The sequence below is a fragment of the Vanessa atalanta genome, chromosome 13, assembly GCF_905147765.1.
Source record: "Vanessa atalanta chromosome 13, ilVanAtal1.2, whole genome shotgun sequence".
Classification (NCBI taxonomy): Eukaryota; Metazoa; Arthropoda; class Insecta; order Lepidoptera; family Nymphalidae; genus Vanessa; species Vanessa atalanta.
Genome location: NC_061883.1, coordinates 1,322,826 through 1,334,984, shown reverse-complemented (window position 1 = coordinate 1,334,984; position 12,159 = coordinate 1,322,826). Strand labels below are relative to the sequence as shown.

General features: G+C 30.8%; 3 protein-coding genes across 3 annotated transcripts in view; 1 reads left to right on the top strand and 2 right to left on the bottom strand.

Annotated features, from left to right (window-relative positions):
• LOC125068322 overlaps positions 1-381 on the bottom strand; it is an 88,808-nt gene extending 88,427 nt beyond the window's left edge. The window contains exons 1-2 of the mRNA XM_047677427.1: positions 367-381; positions 15-264 (exon numbers count right to left, since the gene is read on the bottom strand). Coding sequence (XP_047533383.1) covers positions 15-264; positions 367-381 — 265 coding nt within the window. The remainder of the gene's footprint in view (positions 1-14; positions 265-366) is intronic.
• A 2,094-nt stretch (positions 382-2,475) lies between these two features.
• LOC125068320 (phosphatidylinositol-glycan biosynthesis class X protein-like) lies at positions 2,476-8,889 on the bottom strand. The gene is made up of 6 exons (XM_047677425.1): positions 8,848-8,889; positions 8,474-8,562; positions 4,790-4,937; positions 4,116-4,270; positions 3,051-3,210; positions 2,476-2,769 (listed from the first exon to the last, which is right to left on the bottom strand). The coding sequence occupies exons 1-6, from the start codon at positions 8,887-8,889 to the stop codon at positions 2,599-2,601; spliced, it is 765 nt and encodes a 254-aa protein (XP_047533381.1). The 3' UTR covers positions 2,476-2,598.
• Positions 8,890-9,829: 940 nt separating this feature from the next.
• LOC125068411 (protein yellow) overlaps positions 9,830-12,159 on the top strand; it is a 33,284-nt gene continuing 30,954 nt past the window's right edge. The window contains exon 1 of the mRNA XM_047677519.1: positions 9,830-9,938. The gene's annotated coding sequence lies outside the window, so the exon portion shown is untranslated. The remainder of the gene's footprint in view (positions 9,939-12,159) is intronic.

Here is a 12,159-nt window from a genome sequence, read left to right as displayed (position 1 = left end):
ACGACCGCGCGAACGCGGCCCCGAGGCGGACTGGCGGCCGGCGCTCGCCCCGCCCCGCGGCCCGCGCCCGCTCGCCCCGCGCGCCCCGCCCAGCATCGATCCGCGCCGCCTGCACGCCCTGCACCCGCACGTAAACACGCCGCCCGCCACCCCGCGTCGCCCCGCGCCGCGCTGCGTGCCCTCGTTAATCTTAAATCCATATCTGTGCGCCGCGGCGCCGGTCGGAGCGAGAGCCGCCCCCGGCCGGACCCGCGAGCCCTGCCGCTGGACGCACGCTTTATTTTTTATATTTTAAATCCGCGTCGCATATAACCACTATTTCACTATTCTAACTATCGTAACACTTATGTCTCTCTGACCGTCGACCTCTTGTGACATCATGTCGCTTATATTCCATGAGTTCCCCGAACAATAGAGCGTATCTTACGATCGTTACCGAACGTCAGACGCATATTTAAGCGGTGTTCCGTCTGCCGGAACCGCAAGGCTGAGGGTAATTGGCTTCGGTAACGATCTCTAATCCGGGGGCATCGGACCACAGTCTACGCTTTGTGGTCAAACGACAATTTAACGCAAAGCGTATGACAGTGCCTAGTTCGAGTACCTACTGAATTCTAAAGCTTCCATTTTATTTTTATGAGTTACTAAGTAAAACAACCGAAAAAATGCGAGGTACTTATAGTATGTGCATATAACAATTACTATAACAACTATTAACTATCTACAATGGGCTTGAAAATTATATCACATTGAAATCTGTTATACACTTTAATTAAATAACTAGTAACTAGCAAGTTACTAGCTATTAGCTCCTGCTTAATACACATAAATAATTATAGGTGACGTTACTGTAACCTTTCTTTTGATGGAGCAACTTAAACAACTTGGTTATACTTTCCAACGACAGATGGCGTTAGACAATATTGGCGTTAAGCACTCGTCTCATTAATTATTTACAATTAAAAATGTTTTTTTAATAATTTAATTTATTATTATTCTTTGTTGGAGTTTTTAGCTTCGTAATTTATACTTCCTCTTCTCGACACTTGCCAGTTAGTTTTTAGCATTATTATACAATCTATAATGCTTTTAGTGTAATCTCTAAACGCACAATAGGTGTTCGTAGCGGACATTACCATTTATGCAGAAACATGATACTGTTAATATATTTTGGGGAATGTAAAAACATGTACATAAATATATAACACTTTATCAGGAATACATAGTAAACTGAGACATCGTCGTCAAATTAAGCCTGAGATATACAGTCGGTTATTTATATCATGAATATAGATTAAATCCCAGAAAGCTTCTTTATGGGACACTAACATTTGTAGTTATCGTTGATTACAAATTGTATCTTTCATTATTTGCAGTAATATTGCTAATACTCATATCTATAGAATTAAAGAGTTCACAGGATCGGTTGTTTCAACCAATTTATAAAGAAAACAATGGATCAAACAAAGTCTAAAACAAATGACTATAATATTCTATGAATGGAAGATTTATTTGAATTGGCTGTCATGTGTCAAATGTCATTAAGGCTCCTGTTTGAACGGCGCGCTTAGTAAGGTGGCTAGGCGTTTCATTGAAAGGCTAATTTAATCAGTTGACTGCGACTTATATATTTTTTACATATTAGTTTCTATTTTTTAAAGAAATAATTTAAGCATTCACAATCAATGCAAATAGCAATCGATGACTTATCGAAGTATACCGTAGCTTTTTTTAGCTAAAAAATTTACAATTACTTTTTTCATATCCTAGAGTGTGGGGGCGAGATGACTGTTATTAGTGTGGTACTACCACATATTAGTGACCTGATTTATCGATCGGTATGCCCCAAAACAGCATTTTTGGTCACCTGAAATAAACATTTAATTATTACACCTTTGTATGTTCTAAAACTTCTTAAAGTAAATGATTTCAACAATTATTGCTTTCAAAGTATATAGTCATATTCAACGCTATTATTAGTTACATAGATTCTATTATACATTTTACATTAATTTTAGCATTTAGATAACCTGTAGCATGTGGATAATTTTAAATAAGGTCGGCTATAATAGATCACTATGTTAACATGCATACAGCGACATCTATCGAGGTGAATGGTGTTATAATTTTATCCGATTTATTATTTATGCACTTATTCCCAAAAAAAAATCTATCTTTGAAGACTTAAAATCTTATCGTTAAATCTAGCGTTTGTATCGATAATAAATAATCTTTATTTCTGTAATAGTTAGTAAATAATCTTTAAAACAAAGTTCATAAACTTTAGTCGCTTTAAAAAAATTTGAGTATATCTAATACTTTGCAACTCTATGTTCCCCTAAATTTGTTGAATAATGTGTCTTAAACACATCCACTTTTTGGATCCTTCATAATATATCATAAATAACGCATACCTTTTTATTTGTTCCTTAAACTAAAGATTATATAAAAAAAACTACAATTTGGAGATGAATTAAAAATATTTTTATTTGTATATTTTACTTGAATTTAACAGCCTGTAAATGTCCCACTGCTAGTCAAAGGCAAGAAGGTTTGTTGGATTGAATTATATTATATATACATGTATTTATATATTGACTATGTCTTCAGTTTTTTCCTTATCTTTTGTTCTGTATCTACCTTATATCTATGTATTGTTTTTAACAGATATAACGAACCAACTACTATGACTACGGTGGTACCCCACGCCACCATATAATAGTGGTCGATATTACCAATCGGTACGTCCAAAAATAGCGTATCAGTCACCTGAAAAAATAATTATTTAAGCTTTGTTACTCTAAAACTACTTAATCCATAATTTTAACTTAAATTAGAATAGTTTCGATAAATAACATAGATCTATGTAATATTTTTAGCTAAAAAACGGCGAGTGTAAGCATAAAAAATAAATATTTAGGCAGGTACTAAAACATCTACAGAGCGCCATCTATCGAAATAATTGTGAAACTTTGAACAATATTGTAAAACTATTTCCATTTTTTGCATATTCCAGTTTTCCAACATATAATTAATAATTTGTTACAAACCATTACGGCTGGTATTTGTTTCCAAGGACATAACTGTCCTGTTATATCGTTTTTGCATAGATTATTCTCTCGAGTAGCAGTAGGGAAATCGCACACATCAAGCTTTTTGTTTAAACACATTAAATACAATACAGGCGAAGGTATTATATTTCTTACTGTCCTGAAATTAGAATAAAACTTTCAACTAGTTATATTTGGCGAATATTACACATACTGACTCTAGTGTGCAATATGTGCAATATTGACTGTATTTGAATTTATTATCTAAGCATGAACTATTTGTTTTGTTCGTGATGACAACTAATGAAAAAAAGACATTTATGCAGAATTTTATATATGTTTCAATGAGTAGCACAAAAAAGTGAAGTATAAATATTGGGCAAACGAGGCAAGATCAGAAGACTTTTAAGAAGAAAGCATCCATGCTTGAAACTCAAACATGTTAAGCCATGGGATTTGAGAACCTCGAAATTTGTAGAATAATAATAATATTTGTAGTGTAATAAGTGAAAGTAAGTATGTATTTCAATTCTTTGGAAAATCCTTCTACCGGTGATGATGTTCCTGTTAGTGTTCGGAATTTATAATTATATTATTTTTAAAATATAGTTAGTAGTTTGAGGAAATAGGCCAGGTGATTGTTAAGTGAATATTGACCATTTCAGACATATCAATGTGCCGCCAAGGTTTGGAGCTAACATTTTTATGTCCCTAGTGTGTAGTGACACACTCACACTTTAAACTCAAACAAAATTATACAAAGTATTGTTGTTTCGTAGTTGAATATCTAATATGTCGGCGATACACAGTCAGGATTAAACATAGTCTGTTAACTGCCAATATAAGTAATGTGAGAAAATGATTGTATATTATCTCGAATTCAAATTGTGTTGTTTTCAATCATTCCATTAGAGAAATTTGTAAATCTCGTAAAGAAAAAAATGTTATAACGTATTATAAAAATAGGCATAATACAAAAAATGTTGCAGCATAATACATTTACTATATAGCAAGTAACAGTATCTTGATGCATCGGTCAATTAAAAGAATAATATATCAACTTACCCCCCTCCCTTCTTAGCACGATGATATCTTGCATGTATAGGAATGTATATATCTATTTTACCACCCTTTACTACACTAAATAGTTGAACTTTTATAGGACTAGCATTATTGGCAGGCAGTTCTATGTTGACTGGTGTTTGGAATATTGATTCGATCTAGAATTAAAAAAAATAAAACATTAATGTCAAAAATAGAGCTGATAAGTGGTTAAACACTTGAATTTCCACCAAAGAATTTAAGTTCAAATACAATAAAATAAGGCTGGGTTACAAATGCTTAATTTGTACTCATAATTCATTTCATGCTTGGTGGTAAAAAAAATCATTGTGAAGAAACATTCATGTGTATTGACATATCCAACTGAAATGAAGCAGAATTATGGACAAACTTCAAACTTTTTTCTCAGGAGTAGAAGGTTTTGCTCAGTATTGGGACTTGTATTTAAGGGCTGTTACTATTAAAAAGAAAAAACAATGTATAATGTATTTATATTGTTTGTTTTCCTACAGGACTTCAACGGCTGACTCAATGATAAACATGGCTGATTTAATTGAAAGATTTTTCTACTAATTTATTACAAATAATTACAGCTATATTTATTGGTGTTACGATAACTAAAAACATAGGTTAAAACTATTTTTAATATATGATATAATATATCAAGAATTTCTTACTAAATTCTTTGATTTTTTATCTTTAATTTCATCATGGCTTGCATAAACTCCTGCTGGGAGTATTTGCTCTAATCCCGCCACACAGTCTTCATAAATCAATTTTTCGTCTTCATCATCACTTGCAAAATCTATGTAGTAGCTTAGATTCCTGAAACATTTATAAAATATATTTTAAAGAATTTTTTATTAGAATTATTAAATATGTTTAATTTATATAGTGTCAATACGTATAGGCAAAGATGTCTACCACCTAATTATAGGTGGTATTATCAAATCTAATGTATAATATGAATTATATGTATATATGAATTCTGATCATAGTTTATGCTGAGGAACACACAACAAAATCAGCAGTTATTTAATTAAGGTGCATTTTAGTGTAAGTATTTAGCAAATATGTAATTTAAATTTAAAAATACTAGCTGGATAGTGATTATATTACAAAACTGCATTATTTTATCATAAATATCTTTTGTGTATGTATTAAAAGTAGAACTGGACAATTTCATAAGTAGTAATACAAAATGTAAGCAAGATAAGGACAATAAATACAAATGTCCTTTATGAATTTTTATATTAATATTTAACTTTAAGGGCAATATGCCCTTAAAATTAAATAAATAATTTCATTGAAAGCTTAATAAAATGTCTAGTTTTCATGGATGTCGGTAGCGATAGATAATGAATTCGATATTTTCTATACGATATATCAAAATAGGTAGGTACATTATTTCACCTGTGGAATCCTTCATTATGAAGCGTTTGTGTGATTTTAATGTTAAAATTGCAAATTTTACACACTGCTCCGTTTGATAACAATACATAAATAAGTATGCCGAATGTAATGTTCCTGTTTTTCATTTTTAATAAATAAATGTGCATTAATTTTACTTAAAAGATTTTCACAGAAATAAGACTACGAGGATATGTTGCTAATATTTTTACATATTAGTTAACATACTTTAAATACTATTGTAAAGTCTTAACGACTTATAACGCAACAACAAACATGACCAAATCCAAATACATTATAGAAAGTAGAAACGTCAGTCGTTACTGAGAAATGACTGCCGTCAGTTCTCTTGTCAACGTAGGCTTGTGACATGTAATTTGTTGCCGTACCAAAAATATGTATAAACCATAGCAAAACAACTAAAAAAAAAATTTATTACCAAAATATTTCATTGTGATATTTTATAAGAATTCGCAATAACGTAAAACATTTTTATAGTAATAATTTGTTGGTCAGATGAAGTTAATAACACAGGTAAACTGGTAAATAAATAAATATTGTATAATGTATACCTACTAATTTTTCAACCGATGAGTTTTGCTTATATATTTTTTACAGGTTCACGATTCACGCTAATACTAATAGATTGATTTGGAAGTTGGAACTTTTATACTATTTTTCTTAAAGCTTCGGATGAGAGGCCCACAGTTATTATAGCACAGGTTGAGATTGCTTTGTTCGATATTTATATTGGTGTATGTTTTTTGACTGACCCGTAAGGAGTTGTCGTATAGTGCAAGTTTTAAAATAAAACAGTTGAAAAGATAACTTATTAAAAGGAGTCAGACTTCAAAAACATCACCATGAATCTTGATTATGTCGAGGCAAGATACTATTATTTAAATAAAAGTTGTTTAATTTTTTACGTTATTATTTCGTTTTGGTATATTCGATTAAATGAGATTGCAATATCAACTTATAAACACGGGTTCATTTCCTAACTTGTTAAAATGTTGTACCACTTTTTAAGACTGGAAACAGAAGTGATCCCAGTAATTACAGGCCAATTTCAATACTCCTATCTTTAAGTAAAATATTCGAAAAAAAAATCTTAAATAAACTCCTCGTCCATTTTGGTACAAATACTGTTTAATGAAATAGCACTTCTCAAACATATTTACAATGCTTTGTAAAAATCAGAGAATGCTATTTGAGTACCGCTCGTTTAGTATACTTTGGTTAATTTCACAGTATTATGTCATATGGTATATTACTTTGGGGTAATGCTGCAGATATTGAATCTGCTTTTTAATTTTTCAAAAAAAAGCAGTCCTGTCTATTTATTATCTTGGAGCTAAAGACTCTCTTCGGAATTATTTTAACAAAGTAGGAATACTCACTGTTTCGGCACAATATTATGTATATTCCCAGTAACATTGATAACTTTGATGGAATCAGTGATAATCAAAGTATGTGCACGAGAAGTAAGGCTTATAACGCCAAGTTTCCGACTTCGCAAAGTCAATAAATCCCTCTTTGGGCAAGGTATCCGTTTCTATAATAAAATTCCGTTTCCAAATTCAAATCATTTGTAAAAATAAATTGGTAAAGAAGATTAAATCACGAGATTATATAGATGATAAAAAAGTGTGGCAGGGTGTATTATACACATATATAATATAATTGTATTTAACTAACATAACTTTGTATTTTTAAATATTGAATTATTGAGTTTCATGCCTGTTATTCTCGGTAAAATCTGCATTTCGAACCGGCGGTTATAGCTGCGCGGTAGCTTTACTTAATATATTTGTTAAATAACGATTCAAAAGTGCTTGTAAAAGCCTACTTGAATAAAGTATATTTTTTATTTTTTTTATTTTACTGAGAATTTCAGACGGAAATAAACTAATAAATATAATAAAATACCTTTTGAAATGTAGAAATTTATTTCAATAAAAATATCTATATATTATAAAGAAACAAACATATCTTTAAATTACATAATTTTGTGATTCAGAGTTCATTGACCTTTTAAGGTTTTTTTCTGAGAATGTGTTTTTTGTTCAATCTCTATTGAGGATTTACTAAAGTTTTATACGAAGTGTTTAATAATAGAGTCAATTAGCAATTCCAATTCTGTTAATAAGTGAGTCAGATTGCTATACAACGTTATAGGTATCGAGACAAAACGGCGGGTCCACCTTGAGTCGTTCTCGTTGCCGTCATTGATGACGAAGGAAGGATATACAGTGACAATTCTTTGGCAGAATGCCGTATAGTCTCTTTTTTTTTAATGTGTCATTATTATTTACACAAATAATGCAAACACATGAGGATTTGGAGCCTTAAATCGTTAGTATGTTTTATTTATTATTAAAGCTTTTCTATCTTAGATAGTTGACTTATGTTTATATGTAAAATTTATAAAAAGGAAGTAACAACTGCGTTTAGGCTGATTCATATTAATTTTTTTTTTATTAAAAGCAACATGTTGAATTCATTTCGCCCGTTCTTCTTAGGTATTTATTTGAGGTATTTATTTACGAACTAGTACCAGACCTTTCACGATAGATAAGTGGTATGCATATTAAAAAAATGCTTAACATGAGTAACACTAGTTTGTTTTTAACGTTTGAGTGACAAGCACAAATCAGAGAATCGTATTATTTCAAGGTTCAAGTTTTCTACATTTTAGTCTAAATTATTATATGTATATATACTTACATGCGAATGATTGTAGAAAGTTATCGGTAAAATAGGTTATATCATTAAATAGTCCAACCAGACTTTACAAGGCAAAATTAATTTATATATACTCCATGAAATTGACCTCATTTAATAATCAAACAATAAAATATAGGCAACCGGTATCGAGCAAAACAATACACATCAAGTTTTATCAGCCCGTTCCGTACTTAAATAACTTATCGCATCTTGAAGTAACTTACCACTGCCCTAAATTTGAATAAACCACCGGCAATTTGTAACTACAGTTTTTTTGGAATTTGGTAAGGTGCCCCGTGTCAAATAAATTGAACTAAAATTATTGTTATTTTAATTTATATGACTACTGGATCTAGTCACTAACTGTATACGTAATTAATGTACATATGTATATATTTCAACTTATAAATACTAGATGGCTTTATGTCAAATTGTAGACAATTCTAAATCGCGATGGCAAGATTCGCTAATTGTTTGCATATAGCATTTAGGGATTTTTTGAATAAACATGGTTACCAGTGGCACCTATTAGTTTTAGTAGTAAAACATTAGTGTTGTGGAGCATCCTTAGGTTCGACTGAGCTAGTTGTTCACTAACATATGAGATCCTGGATCCTAAGATCTTGGATACAATAACCATCACAAGGTGAATGTTTCATATCATTTAGATTAGTACTTACAGCTTAAATCGTACAAAAATAAACAAAACGCACCAATTTTTAAATTGTAGTATGAGATTTGCAATTAAAAATTTACATCAGTCATGAGAAAGTTCATTTCTGTACGATTAAGCGATTAACGATTACACACCTTTTACGCTGAAAATACATAGGCTACCGATTATACCAAGAAGACGTGGCGAGCGGAGCATTGCACGAAATGATTGTAACGTTTGGAAGCAAGAGCGGGGGAAAGCGATGTAAATACACACATGTAAACCTTCGTTCGCTGCTCGTATGCATTATTAAAAATTGGCATAAGTTATATTAATTAAATATAATTAATAAATTGCAATAACTTCTATGTCAATATTGTAATCCAATCCGATACCCATTAAGCAGAAACAAACTAATATATAAATACTCCTACTAATAAATTAATATAATCGATTTTTAGTGCAGAATGAAATGATGATTGTTAACTATATTTTTATTCATTCATTTAACAGCAATGACGATAGCAAAACATTAAAAATAAATCCTAAATTCTTTTAAAACAAAAATTTTATAGTTCCGTCTGCTATGCAATTAACTTTATTTAAAAAAAAAAAAAAAACAAACAAACAAAGAAGCAATACCAGGTGTACAATATTATTGTTTATTCTTAACTTCCATTTAAAAAAAAAAAATCCGTAATATCTTGATGATTTCAATACTTTTTCATCAAAATTTCTTTTACACAAACATTACTTTTTAAATCATTGCACTCAATTCAAGTTTGAAATTGATTTGAGCCCAAGTTAAAAATAAACAATCTTATCATTTGCTTGAACAACGGGTTATTAATTTATAATTACAGAAATGATAACCGAAATGTGTGGTCACACTACGAATCCAACAAATTGACAATCAAGGAGTGGGTACTGGGTTACCAGTTTACATGCGCGCACGAGAACGACCGCTAGTGTTTGTGATAACTGTACTGTACTCGGTGATTCTGTGACTAACTTTACATTCCTGTGTAAAAACGGTACGTATCTTTTACTCTTTCTATTATATTCGGAGATTTTTATCATTTAGAAGTATATTTTTATTGTGGTTTGCATATTTGTAGTTTATCTAACTGCTTCAACAACGGAAAAAAAATTAGCATAAACATTTGCTGGTAACTGAGAAATTCTTTTGAATGCTGTGTTTCTCATCAACTTATGAATTTTGTCAGACTTTTAACCGTAAATATTGATATTTTAAGTGAGACAAAATGCGTTTCCATAATTTTGAACTTGTTTTTAATCCTAAGCTAATATTCTATCGTCGGATAAGAATAAAAAAAAAAAAAACTTTTTGGTTAAAATTTATGTTGACATACTGCTATCAGCATTTATTGTGAAACTAAGAACACGAAGTTTATTGATGCCCGCATTAAAGAACGCATATACTTTTACCTGATTCATTAAAAGAAAACAGCATAATTTTGAATACATATATACATCTACTTACTCTTTGAGTTATAATTTCTATTTTTATAAAGATATGCTTCAATGAATATACATTGTATATTAATATATTATACAACACATTACGTATATGAATATTTAATTTAAATACGGGTAGAAGTAGATTAAAAAAAAATAATTCTGGTACTCACTATGTCTCAACGTTTTTTTTTAAATGTATTTATATATAAATAAAAAGAATCTAAATATTATTCTACATAACAGACTGCTATACCGAATTTCATTATAACCGTCCACAGTCCAGTCGTTCTAACGCGATTGAGTAACAAACATCCGAACACACGAATGTTCGCATTTATAATATTAAGTAAGATTAAGCGAATTTGTACAACGATCGTCATGAACTTAGTAACTTTTTATGGTAAATGGAAGTGGGTGGTAACGGTTACCCCCATAAGGTCTGGCGATTTCGAAAAAACAAATGAAAATAGGCAATAATTTATAAATTTAAGCTTATTCTATCATCTGTATTAAAACGAAAATGATACTAATTTATTATTAATTGTAGGCATAACAAGGCTAGGCAGAACACCGCGACTCTTACGTCAGTGCATTTTTTTTTAAATTGCAAAGGTGGACTTAATAATGCCAAGAGGCATAAGTTGAATAAAGCTAAAAAAATAAAGGTATATTAATAACTAGCATACAAACAATATTTCAAATAATTATTTCATTAATTAATATCATATACTAGTTTTTACTGAACAGAGCTTTGATTGAGGCTATGTTGACGTTCTTTTGTTTATATTTTGCCATAATAAGTTCTACATTATAAATATAACATCGTAATGATAGTCATCTCTTAATTAAGTTAATTGTTATACTTAACCTTGTAGCCATCCTGTTTCCTTACATTAAATGATTCTATTATCGTAAGTAATAAAGTGCATCTCATAATTATAAGTTAAAACAGTTAATATTTGTTACCGATTAAGATAAACACATCGATTTTTTTTATATCGATAAAAAAATGTTACACTGTTAAAAAGGTTATGTTAAAAACTTCCACAGGCTAGTATTGATGTGTTCCGGTTTGAAGGGTGAGCCAGTGTAACTACAGGCACAAGAGTCATATTATCTTTTCCCATGGTTCCCATGGTTGATGACGCATCAGCGACATAAGCAATAGTTAATATTTCTCACATCGTAAATGTCTATGGTGTCCACTTACTATCAGGCGATCTAACCGCCCGTCCGCCTGCCTAAAAAATAAAAACATATTCTTAAATTAATTTTAATGAAATAAATTCAAAGCGTATAACTACTTAACTGGTTATTCTACTGTATTCTATAAAAATATATATTTATGAAAGCAATAAAAATAATAATAATGAAGCCGTGAAAAAAAATCGTTATATTTATATACGAGTAAAGTAATTGATTTTACTATATTAACATACGCAATAGGATTTAATTAAATAAATAAATATTGGACAACATCACATACATTACTCTGATCCCAATGTAAGTAGCTAAAGCACTTGTGTTATGGAAATCAGAAGTAACGACGGTACCACAAACACCCAGACCCAAGACAACATAGAAAACTAATGATTTTTTCTACATCGACTCGGCCGGGAATCGAACCCGGGACCTCGGAGTGGCGTACCCATGAAAACCAGTGTACACACTACTTGACCACGGAGGTCGTCATATTATATATGCATAGTATAACAATTCTTAAAGGTTAGGACTAGGTAGGTGTAGTAGAACTGATTTATTAGTATTAGTGCA

Excerpts from the sequence above, each read along its gene's own strand:
- LOC125068320 (XM_047677425.1), bottom strand. The coding sequence starts at position 8,889 with ATGGTTATTGTATCCAAGATCTTAGGATCCAGGATCTCATAT. Across the intron at positions 4,938-8,473 it reads TATTCAAATTTAGGGCAGTG|GAATCTAAGCTACTACATAG; the intron begins GTAAGTTACTTC and ends TAAATGTTTCAG. Across the intron at positions 4,271-4,789 it reads ATAAAAAATCAAAGAATTTA|ATCGAATCAATATTCCAAAC; the intron begins GTAAGAAATTCT and ends TTTTAATTCTAG.